An 18,107-nucleotide genomic window follows, 5' to 3' on the forward strand; every position below is an offset into this window, starting at 1 on the left:
TATGCTTAGTGAAGCTAGCCAATCCCTAAAAAACAAATACCAAATGTCTTCTTTGATATAATGAGAGCAACTAAGAACAAAGCAGGGAGGAAGAGCAGGAAGAAAAGATTAACATTAAACAGATACATGAGGTGGGAGGGAAAGGGAGAGAAAAGGGAAATTGCATGGTAATGGAGGGAGACCCGCATGGTTATACAAAATTACATATAAGAGGTTGTGAGGGGAATGGGAAAATAAACAAGGAGAGAAATGAATTACAGTAGATGGGGTAGAGAGAGAAGATGGGAGGGGAGGGGAGGGGAGATAGTAGAGGATAGGAAAGGTAGCAGAATACAACAGTTACTAATAGGACATTATGTAAAAATGTGGATGTGTAACCAACGTGATTCTGCAATCTGTATTTGGGGTAAAATTGGGAGTTCAAAACCCACTTGAATCAAATGTATGAAATATGATATGTCAAGAGCTTTGTAACGTTTTGAACAACCAATAAAAAAAAAAAGAAAAAAAAGAGGCAGGTGTAACTAAGAAAAAATGCTGAAAGAGAGGAATATTTTCAACATTGTACATTTATTTAAAATAACATAAAATAACATTTTATAGTATGTAGTATAATGTAAACACTATAGAACTTGAATAATAAAACATTCCACTAAGAAAGAAATATTGCTCAAGATTTTTATGTCCACCATTCCCATGTCAGAGTCCCTCATTTGTGCCACAAAGGCAAGGTGGCAGGGAATCATAATCTGTATACATGCTACATTCATCACAGCACTGGAGGGCAGGAGAAGTCTCCGTGATGCCTTTAGGTGGGTTTCCCTTACTCTGGAACTTGTTTGAACAGCATTCCTTTGCAGCTCTTAAGAAAAAACAAACACAAAACATGGTCTTAGAATTTTCCTTTACAGTGTATTTCTTGCAATTATCAGGGGTATCTGGGAGGTTCAGAGTTGGAGCCAGTCACATACATGACACCAGCCCTAGATGAACACTCTCTGGGCCCTGTGCCGAGTGCCTATCTCATCCTTTCCTCTCCTACAACTATTATACATGCAAAATGTAGCTCTTAACCTCACACAGGAAGAGACCAGGGCAGCATGGAATGATCAGTCAAGCAGAGCCCCGGGTGTCCCATCTGAGGGGCGCTTACTCAACCCATGTGACTCACTTCAGTGCCTTGAAGAGTTTGACGTAAAGACAGAGGACCAGTCCTATCAGCATGAGCATGGCCGCCAGGATCCCGCTACCAATGGCGAACATAATTATCGTACGGAGGTCAAAAGACTTAAACATACCTGGGCAGAGAAGTGTAGGCAAGCAGTGAGGGTGGCTTCCCTCCCACATGCCCTCAGCAACCTCCACACACTTCCCTCAGGAGAGGAGGAACAGACCCAAACACAGATCCTCTGTGTGTAAACCTTGAGGGACTCTTCCCAGAGAGGCTGAGGCTGGCCAGGGGTGGGTAAGAGGGTTTACTTCTGTATGAAAAGAGCTGAGATTCAAAACCCAGACAGAAGGAGTAGAAGGACAGACAGCCAGTGGACAGACTCTTTGCCTCTCATAGGTTATGGTGGCCCTTAATTAACAATCAGGCCTGCAGTGGAGCTAATGGCTTTGTGCTTGGGCCTCTGAACTGTTCTCATTCACAGCCAGAACTAACCTCTCATTGTACATTGGATCTAGAGGTTTCCCATGGGAATGACTGTTTCACAATATTATTGTTCTGACAATACTGAGAATCTGCAAATCCATTTTGTAAATAATGCATGTTTGAGGGGAAAAGTTTTTCCATTCTTCTACTGAAAACTGCCTTTATTCCTTCTAAATTCTAAATTGTAAATCCTCCCAATAAATCTAATTTGGAATAATCAATGTGTTTAACCTGTCTTTCTGAAACTGTGAAAAAGTAATCCCTAAGATATAAAAACAATCTGACTACCAAAGCATACTCACTACCTTCTGAGTCTTCTTGGCTGGATGAAGTCTGGCAGTAAAAACAAAATTACAATTAAAATACATTTTATGAAACAGGACATCTTTATCAGGAACTTCAGAAACCTTTAATTTAATAAAGCAGACTCTAATTATTAATATCCAGGATTGAAGAACTCACTTTGAGAAGTGTAATCTTCCACCAGAGTTGGCAGAATGGATAGCCACTGTCAGTGAGGACACAGGCTATCTGACATCAACCCTCTAGACAGCAGTTCTTCTTTCATGAAGTTCTTAATTCCATTCTATGCTCAGATATAGCTTAGTACCAATGGAAACGGAATCACCCAAACACTGTCTTACATCATGGGACTCACAATCTTCTCTTTTCAGATTTTGTTTCCATCAGATAAACTTAACTTCTGATTGCTAATCCAAAGCAAATCTGGATAAAATAAAAGGGAAGTAATGTGGAGAGAATAATATCTAAAAATGCTCATGAATCTAAAAGGTCAATTATAGAAAACTGTTTAGACTTTATATTTTAGCCACCCTGTGAAATAGTATGTAGCCATTTAACAGGATTCAGATATAGGTTCATTGGTATCATACCGTGCTTTTTAGACAAGATAAAAAGGCTCAAAGTAATTTGAGTAGGCTACCCACTTTATTCAGGATTCTATAATTTCAAGGTACTTTGATCCAGCAAAGGCACGGAATTATTTTAACTACAACTTCCTTACTGCTCTAGCTACAAACTGGATGAGATCAAGAACAGCACAGTAGATGTCAACAAAAATGGTGGCATAAGAACTTCCACAAAGTCATTCCATAAAACAAATACAAGTCAAGCAATATTTTTTTAAGAACAATTTTTTCTTAACTCTTGAAATCAACTAAAGCCTTGCAGCATTCCAAAAAGCATTAATTCAAGAGAAACAACCAAATATCAGTATAAATAGCAAACCCTGTGGCATTGTCCCATCACTTGCTCTTTAGCTCCATAGTAACCTTGAAATAACAGCCTATGTTCCAGAGCAGCTACCAGAGAAACAGAACAAAGGTGGAGCTCTTTCAAGTCCTCATTAACAAATAACTCTCTCATTGTTTGAACTTTTTGCTGGTTACCTTTAAGACCACATTTGCAAAGCTGACCTGACCTGAAGATCACCCAGTGTAATAATCCTTCTCCCAACAGAACTCCAGCAAAAATTATTCCAGGCAATTTTCTTTTAACTTCCTGCCTAAGGTAGTGGATAACATTTGGGGCAAATGATAGATTGGCCAAAAATCTTACAGGAAAACCTGGGGAAACATTATGTCCCCAAATCCCAAAACTGCAGGAATTTTGAAAAGCTCTAACGTGTTCCCAGAAGTCTAGGAGATCATGCACATGTGTAAGGCTGTATGCATGTCCAGGACTGTGAGCAGGCTCAAGGTTAAGTCCAAAGCTATATCCTCGAGCTGACCTTGAGGCTCTTCCCAAGCAGGAAGAAAAGGCCAAGGAAGAGTTTTCAACTGCTTGGCTGAGCTTTGAAGGCATGCCTCACATGCAAACAAAGCCACTCAACAATGACTAGGGTATTCCATTTTTGCAGACATTTAAAGAAATATTTGCCCATTTGTTAGGAGACCACTAAGCTAATCAGTAGATTTTTCAGTGTCCACATATGACAAAGAATACAGACTTTACAGAAGTATTCGAGAGGAAAAAAAAAAAAAAACAGTAAACAACAACTACACAACTATACTAAGCAACAGAAACAGCAAACCCTAGAGAGAGGAAAGAATCTGATTTCCAAAGATGCCATGAAATATAAATATAAATATATATTTTTTGGCAGGAGGGTACCAGGGATTTTGCATTTTATTTAGATAGGGTCTCACTGAGTTGCTTAACACCTCACTTTTGCTGAAGCTAGCTTTGAACTCACAATCCTACTGCCTCAGCCTCCCGAGTCACTGGGATTATAGGCCACTGCACCCGGCTCCATGATATATTATTTTAAATGTCTAAATTTTAGAAAGACTTAAGATATATAAAGAAATAAGAAAGTGTGGCCCACAAAAAGGGATAAACAATGAAAACTTCAGTGAACTTAAAGATATATTGAGATTACCCAAACTGAAGAACAAATCTAAATAATAAATAAAATAATGGATAAAAATTAACACAGGACTTTCAGTTTCTGTTCCCACTTGTAAAGAGCTTGGGAATTGTTACTATCATCCTCACAACAAGAGAAATGCTGAACAAACTGAAAAATCAGCAACTCTGCAGAAGTCAACCAGAGAATTCAAGCAGGGCAAAAGGCATCACTAATAATAATAATAATAATAATAATAATAATAATAATAATAATAAATAAATAAATAAAAAGGAATAAAATGGGTAGACAGATGAATAAAAAGCACTACAGCTTACCAGGAACAGAATCCACCATCAGAGCCAGCAACTGGTAGGAATATTTAAATGGTAATTAATGTCTTACTGGAGGCTGAATGAGAACTATTTTGAGAGATTAAAACTCCCTGAGGCCCAATTTTTGTTTTGGTTGGGACGGGGGTACATTTTCATGAGATTTGCCTCTAGGACTTCAACCAGGTTCTTATAGAGACGATTACAGAAAAATCTCCTTGTGGCTTTGGTTTCCAGACAGTGCAGTTTCCAATAGGCCTCCTTCTGATGCTACCCCAGCAGTTGGGTAGGAGGGTATCTCATTACCAACAGGGTAAGGATGGAAATCTCAATTCCCCAAGGGTCTCTACTGATACCACATGGATGGAGAATTATTACCACCCAGGGTTGAGTCTCAGCTCTACTGAGACTTCTCTGACACCATCCAGGCATGGAAGAGTAATTTGAGACACCATTTTACAGTCTGGTGAGAATACAGTCTGGTGAAGTCTACACCCTACATTCAGTCTTTTCTAGTGGGATTGGAGTCGGGCCACAGTTTACCTTGTGTTTGTCAGAATGCAGCAGAAACTTCGTAAAAGTTTTCTGTCTTGCTAGGCTGCCCATTTCCTGGTCCTTTGGTTAAACAGAGTATGGTTTTGTTGGAGACTTTTGCCTGAACTCACTGGTGTTTCCAAGTTGCAGGCACCTTCAGCCCCAAATGTGGAAATATAAGGCAAAAACAAAACCCAGGGAATTCACCACCATGACATTCCTTGGATTCTCAAGGTCTCTAACTAGTCAGAATTCTTCTACTTGTCTGAAACATATGCTCTTTTATATATAATGTCCAAGGTTTTAGTTTCACATAGAATAAGGAAAAGTACATCTTCTCAAAATGGAAATCACCCATATAAGAGATTTTGAAGTCAATTCTTTGCTTATTGGCCACAACCACTGTACTAACCCTACTCTTGCCTAAGCCTGAGAGTGAGTGCCTCCTTCAAATTTGCCCCCTAGATCCTTCACATATCATCCTGTCTACAACTCAACACAACTTACCTTTCAGCCTCATGGCCTGCATTTCCCCACACCCCATCCTTGGCTAAAGGGCCCTCCAGGTGTCCTCTCCTTTATCTGTTTCAACAAACACCAACTTTGTGAGACTTCTTGCAAATGCCACCTCCCCCGTGAAGCTTCATTGATTCCTATCTCTCCCCCTCTGGCATTAATTGCTTCTTCTTTCCTTCCTCCCTTTCTTTTCGTTTAGAGACAGTGTCTGGGTTGCTTAGCTCCTTGTTTTTGCTGAGACTTGCTTTGAACTCACAAGCCTCCTGCCTCAGCCTCCCAAGCCACTGGGATTACAGGTGTGCACCACTATGCCCAGCTGAAAAAACTTAATTTTTTTTTTGTCTTAAGGATTTCCAGTTCCTGCTTTATCTAGCTGACTAGACATTTGTCCTGAGTACAAGAATCTACTGAACCTGAGTTGAAATAGATGTGACTTTTTTTCCCATTCAAAAATGTTTCATTTTTCTAAGTTTCTCTCAATTCCTTCCCACTGAGGCAGGGATATAGCCTTGAATGGGCCTGGATATCACTAAGGAGCCAGGCTTGCTACTATGCAATTGACCATTTCATTTCCCAAAGTCCCTCTATTCCTGTGGCTACTTGGTTGCTCTGTGAGTTACCTGTAAGTTCCAGGGGTTACTTGGCTGCATTGGAAGTTTGCTTACTCAAAGTGTTTGTGAGTGCCATTAGGGCAGGAACTCTGGATCCACATAGGTCATTAGGTGCTGGCACATATGAGCAATTACTCAAACCTCAATTTTGTTAATCTGGAACGACTTTCTCCACCTGAACCTCTAAATTCAGACAGAGCAGTAAACTCAGACATGGCAGTAAACCTTGACTAATATTATTTCATTTATACCCTGCTTATAAGTAACCAGCATTAAACTATCCATCTTTCTGAGTTGAAATTGAGACAAACAGAAGGCAATAGCTCACAACCAATTCTAATAGAACACAATGTTTTGAAATTGTGAGTTTTGTGGTTTACAGTCTATCTCTTGAACCAGACTAACTGAAACCAATTCCTGACCCTTTTTCTTACTGTGTGGCTTTGGGCAGGTTTTTAACCTCCCTATGCTGGTGTTTCCTGCTTACAATTGCTTTCACTAATAAAATGGGGATGCTAACAGTATTAGCTACCCACAGGGTCTCTCTGTAACGGTTAAATATCTGTAAGATCCAGAGCTGGACACAAACATCATCACTCAACAAATACTAGCCATTATCACCATCATTGTGATGTGGTAGTTCCTGTCACCTATAGAACAGCTGAATTCTTTTCCTAAATGTTTCCTCACACTGGGGAATTCTTTCTTCCTTTGTAGATGGAAACCTCTACTCAAAGTGAGAGGTGATCTGATGCTTTAATTTCTTATCCAGACACAGTTCTCGTTGGGACTGAATTGTAGGGTTAGGGTTTTGTGGTTCTCTCCCAGCTCATGCCTCCTAGGCTGGCCTTATAGCTTGATTTGCCAGCTTTGGACCACAGTTAGCACTGAGTTGACCTTTCCAATGAGTGGGGCCCCACCGCCCAGGTGGAACCCCATACAGTCATTTGGCTACACAAACTGTATTTAACTCAACAAAAAATAGTCCACCAAGGATTGAGTTCTCCTTGGAATCTTTGGGAAGAAAAGCATTTATGATTTCTCCAAATAGAATCCATAGAAGAGAAGAGAATATATCAGGGGCTGAGGAAAGATGAATTTAGTAAAAGAATCTTTAACTGCATTTTTAAAAACACTTGGTAATAAAACATGTAATTTGTAATCACATTATTGTTCCTATAAAGGAACAATAATTTTTGTTTTTATGTCTTGTTTTTGGCCAAAAAGAATACAGTGATTAAAGAAAAGGATCTTTTATTATTATTTTGTTTGTTTTTGAGCTGCAGATTGAACCCAGGGCCTTATGCATACAAGACAAGCACTCTATCAACTGAGCTATATATCCCAGCCCCGTTTTATTATTTTTTTACTCAAAAAAATTTTTTTCATTTTTTTAGGTACTGAGTATTTAACCCAGGGGCACTCAGTCACTGATCCACAACCCTACCACATCCCCAGTTCCCCCTACACACACACACACACACACACACACACACACACACACACTTTTTTTGAGAAAGGGTCTTGATAAGTTTCTGAGGGTTTTGCTAAATTGCTGAGGCTGGCTTTGAACTTGCAAACCTCCTGCCTCAGCCTCCCAAGTTTCTGGGACTACAGGATGCACCACCATGCCCAGCTACTTAAAAATAATAGTTATCATAAGAATAATACATGTGATAGAAAAAATAGGAAGCAAAGACAATTTTTTAAAAATTCTATAAACTTATTCACTCACAGACAATGTTATTTTCCTTTCTCCTTCCAGATTTTAAAAATACTTCCATATTTTTTAATGTCAGATTATACTTCACATTCTTCAAATAGATTTTCTTCATATATACATCACAGGTATCTTTCCTATAGCTATCTATGCCTCAGCTGAAAAAGTAACTGCAGAGTAATTCTTTGCAAATGTTTACCATAATTTGCATAATCTGCAAAAATATCTCTAATACTTTTATAAGCATGCCATAATTAACATTCTTATATACATGTTTATGCATATATTCTATTATTTTATAAAGATAAATTCCTAGACTAGAGTTGCCAGATAAAATGCCACATTTATATATACTGCCTTACTATCCTAAAGAGATATGATATTTGCATTACATCATCTTCCACCAAGAGTCTATGAGAGGGGCTGCAGTGGTGGCTCAGTGGTAAAGCATTTGCCTAGTAAGGCACTGGATTCAATCCTCAGTACCACATAAAAATAAATGAAACAAAAGGTATTGTGTCCATCTATTACTTAAAAAATAATTTTTAAAGAAGAATGTATGAGAGCAAATACTTCTCCAGTGTTCAGCACTGATTCTTTATTTTTGTTTTGTGGTGCTGGAGATCAAACCTAGGGCTTCACACATGCTAGGGAAGTGCTTCTACCACTGAGCTATATCCCAACCCTAAAATGTTAGCTTTTTTATGTGGTGGTAATAGGGATCAAAACCAGGGCCTCACACATGCTAAGCTAGACACCCCAGCCAGGTTATTAAAAAAAAAATCTTTGAAATAAGGACTTAATTGATCTCATTGAAAACTCTGGTCATTTTTCTTCCTATCAAATTTATTTGCAGAACATGGCAAAATTAAAAGGGGCTCTGGGTGAGATGGTGCACTCCTGTAATCCCAATGGCTTGTGAGGCTGAGACAGGAGGATGATGAGTTCAAAGCCAGCCTCAGCAAAAACAAAGTGCTAAGCAGATCAGTAAGACCCTGTCTCTAAATAAAATACAAAATAGGGCTGTGGATGTGGCTCAGTGGTCAAGTGCCTCTGAGTTCAATCCCCAGAATCAAAAAAAAAATTAAAAGGGGCAATGAGACAAGGCTTCTTTTGACCTCTATCTTGACGAATGGATAGGCAGCTTTGAGTGTAGTTGTTTTTATAATGCTGGTCTCTCACAATAATCTGGTTAGGTTCCAGCTGACTTCCAGGGAAACTTATCAATTCCAGCTACAAATAGACCTATGTGGGAACACAGCAGCTGCATGACTGATCTACATCAGTAGTTCCAGGAGACCAAGCATTCCCTTTTTTCTGCACTCACTCACATGTTAATCAACATTAGATCTAGAGCATTTTTTTCTGCACTCACTCACATGTTAATCAGCATTGATCTAGAGCTCGTTGCTAGCGCATCTCAGCACTAGTACATGATAGGCACTGTGTACCTGTGGAATTTATAATAGCAGGGTTTGCCCTGCTGTTTATTCAGATCATAAATACTTTTTAAATCTTCTCTGCTCCTCTCCAAGATTGCATATACAAGAAGATATGTGTATATAAGAGGTTGCAGGTCAAAAGGCTGATGTGAGTGAAGGTAGGGTAGCGTAGCACTGTTAAGCACTCATAATTAATTCAAGGCCCCAGTTATTCTACCAGCTAAGGCACAACAATCCACTTCTAGGTGCATATAATTATGTTACTTACATAGACAGTGAAAGGGAGATTAGGCAAAGGTGCCAAAATCCTTATTTCACACTCAAAAACAAAATGGGTGACTGATGGCAACATGAGTTGTGGGACCTTTTGTTGCTAAGCAGTCAAAAGACTGAAGCTGAGTAGTTTAATATTCTGAAGTTCTATTCTGAGGCTGAGGGCAGGGCAGGGAGCTCATACTTCCTCAGAACCACAGAGGCCATGGGGACGTATGATATAACTCCAGGGGAGAAAGGTATTGTATAAGAAATGGCCTTGTAGCAGCTCCTTACAAGCCTCTTCTCCTGCCTTGATCCTGGAGGATCATCAAGCCTCGGTTAGTTATAATTCAGCCTTTGCTTAGCATGGCTTATATGGAAAGATGCAAGCTTAGTGGGATTCAGTGGTGGGCCCATTCCCAACACACTCTTGGTACTGGCCGTCATGGGTGGGGATTCTGGTAGACATATCCTGACCTCAGGGGCTTGTACACAAGAATTTTCCTGGGGCGTGCTTTCACCTTTGTGAAGGGTGAAGGAAGGAGCACTGGTGAACCCATGAACTACAAAGCAGCTGCAGTAAAGGACCCATCAATTACCTGAGAGTCCTGGAGCAAGGTAGAGCCTTCGGAGATATCCCACTGAAACGCTTCTTTTGCTGTATCACAGGTATTGGCTTTGCTACTGTAGCACCGGCTGTAGACCCAACTGGGAACGCATTCTCCAGTTCAACCCAGCAGGGTTACTGGGCATTAGAAAGGGCTTTCACCTTGAGATCCCATCTACACCTGCTTCTAAGATCCAAAGAGCCAATGAGAGATTCTTTGGTCTTTTTCTTCTGCTCTAAAAGTACTTACTGACTTGAGAGTAAAATCCAGACTCATTATCTGATCTACAGAGATCCTCAGAATCTGACCCTTTGCCACCCCTTTTCCACCATCACTCCCACGTCGCTTCCTCTCACCAACACCCATTTTCCCTATTGTGCAGACACACTCAGCTGCTTCTTGCCTCGGGCCTTAGCCCCTTGCCCATTTCTTTGCCTAAAATGCACCCCCCCCCCATAAAGTGCCTTACTCTTATGTTTTTGCTAAAATTTGTCAAGATGCACTCTTTGCCCACATGGAGCCTCCACCTACAAGGCAGTCCCTATCTATCCTATCACCTTTTTAAAATTATATTTTAAAAAGCTATTGTGTTTTTTAGTGCTTACCATGTCTCCACCTAGAATGTAAATACCATGAGTAGACACTGTCTCTCTTATTCATTTTGATATTCCCATTCCCTAGAACATTTTAGAAATTTGATGGAAAAGCATATATATGAAGTTAACAATTATGAATTTTTTTTCATTATGTTTACTTTCTGATTTTCCTACAATAAATGTGTTTTTCTTAAAATGAGTTAGTTTCAGGTAAAAATAAAAGGCTTTTGTTCCATTTATATGAAAAGATTACAAATCAGAAATCATGTTTTATTATGAACCACAGGGTTTTTGTTGTTGTTTTGTACAATGCATTTAAATGCTTCTAGTACAATCATCTTCCTTCAGTCTCAATACACTGCTCTTCAGCGGACTACAGAGAAATCATAACTGCTATTCTCCCCAGGTCTCCAAATGAGGGGAAACATTGCTGGTGAAATTGACTTACATGACTTGGTGAGGACTATATGGAAGGCATACTCCTATTCACTGTGGGAGCTCTTAATATGATGGATTATATTAATTGGCTTTTGTTGAAGCAGGAACATAATATCTCACATACCTTGAATAAATCCCACTTGATCCTTATGTATAGTATTTTGTATACATTTTTGACTTCAACTTGATATTCTGTTGAATTTTTCCATCTGTGTTCAGGAGATATATTGGCCTGAATGCTTTCATTCTTCTAATGTTTTTACCTTGTTTGGGAACTAGCATAATGTTGGCTCATGAAATGAATTAAGAAGTGTTCCCTCTCTAATTTCTGGAAGGGACTGTATAAAATTATATTATCATTTCTTTCTTACATGTTTGGAAAAACATCAGTGAATCCACCGGGTCTTTTTTGAAAGGTTATTGATTTGGTGTAACGGATATACATCAGGCATGGTGGCTAGTGCCTACAATCCCAGCTACTCAAGAGGCTAAGGCAAGAGGATCTCAGGTTCAAGGCCAGCCTAGGCAACACAAGATCATGTCTCAAAACTGTGAGTGTGTGTGTGTGTGTGTTTATATAGATTATTTATTTCTCCTAAGTTTTGGTATACTATATCCTTGAATTAGTCAATTTCATCTTTCTCAAATTTTGTGTACATAGTTGTTCATTAATATTACTTTGCTAACTTTTTTTTGATATTCATGAAATCAGTACTATTAGTCCCTTTTAAGAGTTTTTAATACTAATCTGTCTTTTTTTCTTAGCCAGACTACAGGCTTATCAATTTTTATTCTTTTCAAAGAACCATCTTTTGTATTTCTATTGATTTCCTAATTTTACTCTTCTGCTTGCCTTAGGTCTATATTGCTCTTCTTTCTCTAGCTTCCTATGCTAGAAGCTTAACTGATTTTAGGTCTGATTTTCTGTTCATTTAATGCTATCAGTTTTCTTCCAAGTAATGCCATTACTGCATCATGCAAACCTCAAGTTGTACTTTTTAGTTCAAAATATTAATTTCTCTTGAAACTTCTTTGAACCATGTGTTATTTACAAGTATGTTGTTTAATCTTTTATGTAGCTTAAGCCAGCCATCTTTCTGTTATTGAATTCTAATTTAATGTCATTGGAATCTGAGAACCTAGTTAGTATAATTACTTCTAAAATTGTTGAGGTGTTTCATGGTCTGGAATATGTTCCACCTTGGCAAATGTTCCATGTGAGTTTGAGAAAGCATTCTATAAATGTTCTTTAGGTCCAGTGGACAGTAGTACTGTTCAGTTCAATTATATCCTGATTTTCTGTCTGATTGACCTGTCAATTACTGATACAAGATGTCGAAGTTTGTAACCATAATAATGCATTTGTCAACCTCTTTTTTACAATTCTCCATATATTTTTTGCTTCGCATTATGATGGGTCATTATGTGCATAGAAATTATGAATTTTATTTTGCCTTCATTTATTCCTTCTTTGATGCTATTCCTGTGTGTTGATTTCAGTTCCTGATATCAAGTTCCTTCTCTCCAAGAAATTTATTTTCCCCTTTCTTATGAGGAAGCTCTACCAGTGACAAATTCTCTCAGATTTGGATAGGTCTTATTTCTCCTTCACTTTTAAGGGATAATCAGAAATTCTAGACGGATTCCAGACTTGATGTTCAAAACTATAAATATTTCATTCTGTTCTCTTATTGTTTGCAGTTTCTAATGAGAAATCTGTAATTCTTATTCTTTTTCCTCTCTGTATTTCTTCTTGAGGCCTCTTTCAATGACTTTTGGACTTTGATTGTCTGAAACTTGTTATATGTGTAAACATAGATATTTTTTAGTTATATTGCTTGATATTCTGACATCCCTGCATTTGTGGCTTGGTGACCATCATTAGTTTTGGAAAATTCCTAGCCAATATTATTTAACATTTCTTTTTCTTCTGATAGTCTTACCTCCATGTTACAAGTTTCCTAGTTCCTAGGTGTTGTTTTCATTCTCTATTTTCTTTGCTTTCCAGCTGAGGAAGTTTATATTGACCTATCTTCAAGCTCACTGATTTTCTCCCTTAGCTTATCCAGCCTCTTGATAAATCCACCAAAGGCATTCTTCACTTCTGTCAGTGCTTTTGACATCACGTCTCTTTAAATTATCTGTAGAGTTATTGCCGCAGTCTGGCTGGGCACAAAATCACGAGCCACTCAAACAGGAACAAACTTTTTTTTTGAAACTCCCCGCCAATGCCCCGTATGCTCCTGGGGAAAAAATGCCAACCGACCCATGGTTCTCCCGGGCGGGCAACAGGAAATCCCTCCTCCGGAATTCCCTCCTACCGCACTTCCCCAACCAATGGGAACTCTCCAGGAGTCCCGTAGCAGGCCAAGGTGGACAGCAGGGGTCTAATATCCATATGAATGCAGATCTTAACATAATCATATCATCTCAATGGCTTGCTGGCGTCACCTTTCAACCAAAAATGCCATGCATCATACTACTTGGCTATGGCTCTTAGCAAGTTATCATTCTTTGCTTGCATTACCCATCTGTTCTTGCATGCAACATACTTTCCCCATTAGATCCATTCTTACTTATATTCCCTATTTGATAATTGCTATGGTTTGGATGTGGTGTTCTTGAAAAACTCACTATGAGACAATGCAAAAAAGGTTCAGAGGAGAAATGACCGGTTTGTGAGAGTGTTAACCTAATCAGTAAATTAATCCTGATAGGGATTAACTGATTGGTAACTTGAGTGGTAGGGTGTGGCTGAAGGAGGTGGGATTGGGGCATGGCTTTGGGATTTATATTTATATCTGACCTGTCTCTCTCTGCTTCCTAATCATGATTTGAGCTGCTATCCTCCACCATGATGTTCTGCCTCACCTTGAGCCCTGAGGAATGGAGCCTGCTGTCTATGAATTGAGACCTCTGAAACCATAAGCCTTCAAATAAGCTTTGCTCCCCTATAATTAATTATTCTGGTCAGGTCCTTTTAGTCACAGCAGCGAAAAAGTTGACTAAAATGATTCAAAAATCAATGTCATATCTACAAATTATTCTAATGCTTTTTTTTTTAAACCTTTTTAGCCTTCCTTAAGATACCTGGGATCACGCTTTATTTTTTGATGAAAAATATGATTTGGTGGAATGTATAGGACCTAAGGTCATCAGGCTTCTCATGTGAAGTTTATGTTGACCTGATAAGAAGTTAAACTGTGTTTAATGTTTTTGTAGTTGAAGGCATCAAAAGCTTCAGTTCCCTTTAGTATTATTACTTTGGTCTCCCCTATTCCCTAGAAACTCCTAGTAACATGAGGTCTTGCAACTCTCAATTGTAATCCACTGGAGACCTATCAATGTGGTGGTAAGGAACTGGGTAGAGGGGGTATTTCTATCAACTTACGAAAATCTGTTTATTCAGTAAGCAGAATCCCTCATCTGTAACCCTAAAAAGCACTTCTTTAGCCTTCCCTACCCTCCTATGAGACTGAAGGCTAGAAAGACCCTGAGTTGTCTAATTGCCCTTCCTCCAAATCACATAAGGTTCTAGTAGCTTCTCTTGAGGCCTTTGTTAAGGAGAAATGTTAGAGTCTGTAAACAAGTCAAAATAACACCTGGCATTTTGCCAGGGGAATGTTAAAGTTCGTAAACAAGTCTGGATGGTGCCTGGCAAAATGTCAGAGGGAGTGGTTTGAGAAGTAACAAAACCGAGCCATTAGGTGTAGAGATTCCTGATTGGTTGACTGATGTATCTAGTTTATGCTAATTAGATAAGCTGTGTGGAATGTATAAATACTGCTCCTGTCCTGCAATAAACGGCTTCCACTCCTGCTGTATCAACGTACACAAGTTGTTCGTCACCCCCCGGTTATTTTGCTGCAGCCGGACTCCGGCAGAGAAAGCTGTGGATAGTTCTTCAAAGTGGTTACTTCTTCCCTGCCGCTGAACAAAGCAAAAGGGGATGTGTCTCCTTTTCTGAAAACCTGGTGGAGCTCCTGGATATAAAACCCTGTAAAGTACACAGGCTTCCTACAAATGAGGTCCTAGGAATTTTTCTCACAAGAATTTTACTTGCCTCCAGCAATTCATAAATGATCTACCTTAAATGTTCCTACCACTCACTGCCTCAAAAAGAATTTTATTCCTGATAAGCTAATCTCAATTGTTATTTTCTGCATTTCCCTACATCTCTAGTTTTAGGGTGGCCATTTTTCCCTTAATTATCTGCTAGATTTTTTTTTTAAAGATATTGATTTTCTGTTTTTCAGCGAAATTTTTCTTTTTGTGAAGATAACTGTGATAACTTTTAAGATGTTCCATGTCAGAGCTGAAAGAGAAGTGTTCAGGTTTCCAAAAATTAGAAATACAGGCCACCCAATCAAAAGTATTTAGAATTTTAAATACAGTAAGAATGTATTATTACTTTGGTCTCCCCTATTCCCTAGAAACTCCTAGTAACATGAGACCAAAGAGTTTAAGAACCACTGTGTACAGGCACACTGTTAACAAACATATGATCCCTACCCACATTCTATATTAACATGTTATAATAAACTGCTCCTTAAAATGGTCAACAAAAAAAAAAAAAACACAGTTTGTGATGCCAGTGGTGAGGTTCCATTTAAGTTGTTTATCCTTCATGTGAGAAAAATATTTTTAAAACCATTTACAATGCATGACAGAAATAATATGGTACATTAAAACTGAAGTGTAGGGCTGGAGATGTAGCTCACTGGGAGAGTATTTGCCTAGCATACAGCAGGCCTTGGGTTCCATCCCAAGCACCACATACATATACACACACACACAGGAAAGCCAAGGTCACCTGTGCATCAGCACAATGACTCTGACAATAAAAATAAGTGTAAGATACAATTTCCTAGTTTCTCCTTTTTCTAGTCTTCTTACATTGTGATGTCCAAGTAACCTCTACCTCTGAAACCTTATCAATTTCATAAAACAAATCTGTACTTAACACTTCAGCAAGGCATAAAACACTTCCCTGGGCTGAGGATGTGACTCAAGCAGTAGCGCACGCGCCTGGCATGCGTGCGGCCCTGATTCGATCCTCAGCACCACATACAAACAAAGATGTTGTTTGCCGAACCCTAAAGAAAATAAATATTTAAAAAAATTCTCTCTTTAAAAAACAACAACAACAACAAAAAAAACACTTCCCTAATGTCAATGATTGTTTCAGATGATTGAGAAAACAAAGGTAAGCATTATTTAATAAATTCCCAGACCACAAGAAAATTATAGTGTCTAAATATAGTCTGAGTGCAGCACAGAGGAACTGGTGATTAATTTTTGCAAAGTGAAGCACTATGCTTGGTACTGACTGATAAACAGGATTTTTCCTACTACCCAAAAGAGCATTCTAGGGCTTGGGATATAGCTCAGTTGGTAGAGTGCTTGCCTCACATGCACAAGGCCCTGGGGTCAATTCCCAGCATCACCCAAAAAAAAGCAACCTATATAGAAGAAAATTCATATGCAAATACAGAAGATATAAACAGGCAGGGTAAAAAGAGTTATGTATGCCATGTGCCATGCTAAAAAGTAAAGGTCATGGTAATTTAATCAGGAGCATCAAGCACCACAAGGGTCAGTTGGCAAAGCAAAGGGTGAAATGAAGGTGATGGGAATAAAGGGTAACTATGGGTGAAGAAAACTCCTGAAACTGCTCAGATGAAAGTAGAACTTCAAAACAAAGAGTTTAAAAAAAATTTCTGTAGGAACTAAAAAAAAAAAAAAACACACATGGAATATATGGAAATGAAAGAAAATAAACATAAGGATATAAAAGAATATAAACATAAAAATGAAAATGGAGACAATAGTAGTCATTAATTTTCTGACTTGCAGTCTTTCATTCTTATTTAAGGAAGTTAAAATCCAGATAATATCGACCTTTGCTCATGAAACGAAAATTGGTGTTTCAGAGGAAGAGACTATATTCCTTTCAATGATCAATACTTGTTAACATGGATCAAAGACTTCTTATGATCCTAAGAAGACATATAGGACAAAAACACTGATGTACACAACCTGGAATGAATGTAGAATATTAATCTTTGCCACCATTAACCTTGGAATATTAATAATTAAGACCATCTAATTCCTTATATTATACATCTATCAGACATTTGGTATTGTTTCTCCCCTTCAATCCAAGCAAATCTGTTAAGTGACTAAATGTAGAAAATACATTACATTCATAATTTTTCTGGCACCATTCTACAAGTAAATAAAAGACAACAGTGCGATCTCTTCTCGTTATACATATACTGATATGTGAACCCAAAAACTTAAGAACAAAAGACTAAGAATGATTTTTCTATCAAATTATGAGGCCAAAATACGAAGAAAAATTAATGTGACCCAGAACAGAAATTCGATTTTCTACCACAGTAACATAAACACAAGGGCGAAACCGGCATTCAAATTAAGAACACTGGCATTCAAATTGTCTTTGAATCTCGTTTACATTTTTTCCAAAATGAGCTGTGCAAAGAAAGGACAAGGAGGTCGCATGTACTTGGGATTCCAAATATCAGGAAAAATCTAAATTCGCACATTTCTCCAACCAAACCCAATGGACCTTCTGGACCCTTAGATTTCTGCCACCGAGGGCGTCCCATCGGGGCTACCGGAAACCCGCGGCCCGGTAAGCCCCGTCTCGGCCCCGACATTACCAGCGGCGCCTACAAGCCCCCACCTCGCACCTCCGCGACCCTCTCCACCGCCAGTGCGTGCCAGGCGGGGAGAAGCGGACAGAACCAACGCCCGAATCTGTCACCACCGCTCCCCGACACGGGTGCCTGGGACGCCATGCGCGCAGCTCAGACCACAGGGGAAAGGCCCCGGCGTCCACTCCAGCGGCCACTAGGCCCGCAGCGGCGCACGCAGAACACACATCCGCTATCCCACTGCACACATCGAACACACCGCAGGCACTTCTCCCCGCCAACATCAGAAAACCAACCCCGTACCCCGCCCTCCACCTTATCGCCTGAACGCGCTTCCGGAAGTCGCACGGCGG

General features: G+C 39.1%; 2 protein-coding genes across 2 annotated transcripts in view; one reads left to right on the plus strand and one right to left on the minus strand.

The window, feature by feature from the left end:
- Positions 1 to 551: 551 nt before the first annotated feature.
- LOC107152842 (protein FAM24A-like) lies at positions 552 to 7,387 on the minus strand. The gene is made up of 3 exons (XM_015498359.2): positions 4,898 to 7,387; positions 1,172 to 2,380; positions 552 to 862 (listed from the first exon to the last, which is right to left on the minus strand). The coding sequence occupies exons 2-3, from the start codon at positions 1,345 to 1,347 to the stop codon at positions 700 to 702; spliced, it is 339 nt and encodes a 112-aa protein (XP_015353845.1). The 5' UTR covers positions 1,348 to 2,380; positions 4,898 to 7,387; the 3' UTR covers positions 552 to 699.
- Positions 7,388 to 16,722: 9,335 nt separating this feature from the next.
- The window catches only part of Pstk (phosphoseryl-tRNA kinase), a 49,733-nt gene continuing 48,348 nt past the window's right edge, over positions 16,723 to 18,107 (plus strand). The window contains exons 1-2 of the mRNA XM_048791449.1: positions 16,723 to 16,726; positions 17,682 to 18,103. Coding sequence (XP_048647406.1) covers positions 16,723 to 16,726; positions 17,682 to 18,103 — 426 coding nt within the window. The remainder of the gene's footprint in view (positions 16,727 to 17,681; positions 18,104 to 18,107) is intronic.

The sequence above is a fragment of the Marmota marmota genome, unplaced genomic scaffold, assembly GCF_001458135.2.
Source record: "Marmota marmota marmota unplaced genomic scaffold, marMar, whole genome shotgun sequence".
Lineage (NCBI taxonomy): Eukaryota > Metazoa > Chordata > Mammalia > Rodentia > Sciuridae > Marmota > Marmota marmota.

Bases quoted from the DNA above. Each gene is read 5' to 3' on its own strand.
- LOC107152842 (XM_015498359.2), bottom strand. From the start codon at position 1,347: ATGTGGGAGGGAAGCCACCCTCACTGCTTGCCTACACTTCTCTGCCCA. The intron at 863-1,171 runs GTGAGTCACATG...TTTTTTCTTAAG, and splicing joins AAACTCTTCAAGGCACTGAA to AGCTGCAAAGGAATGCTGTT.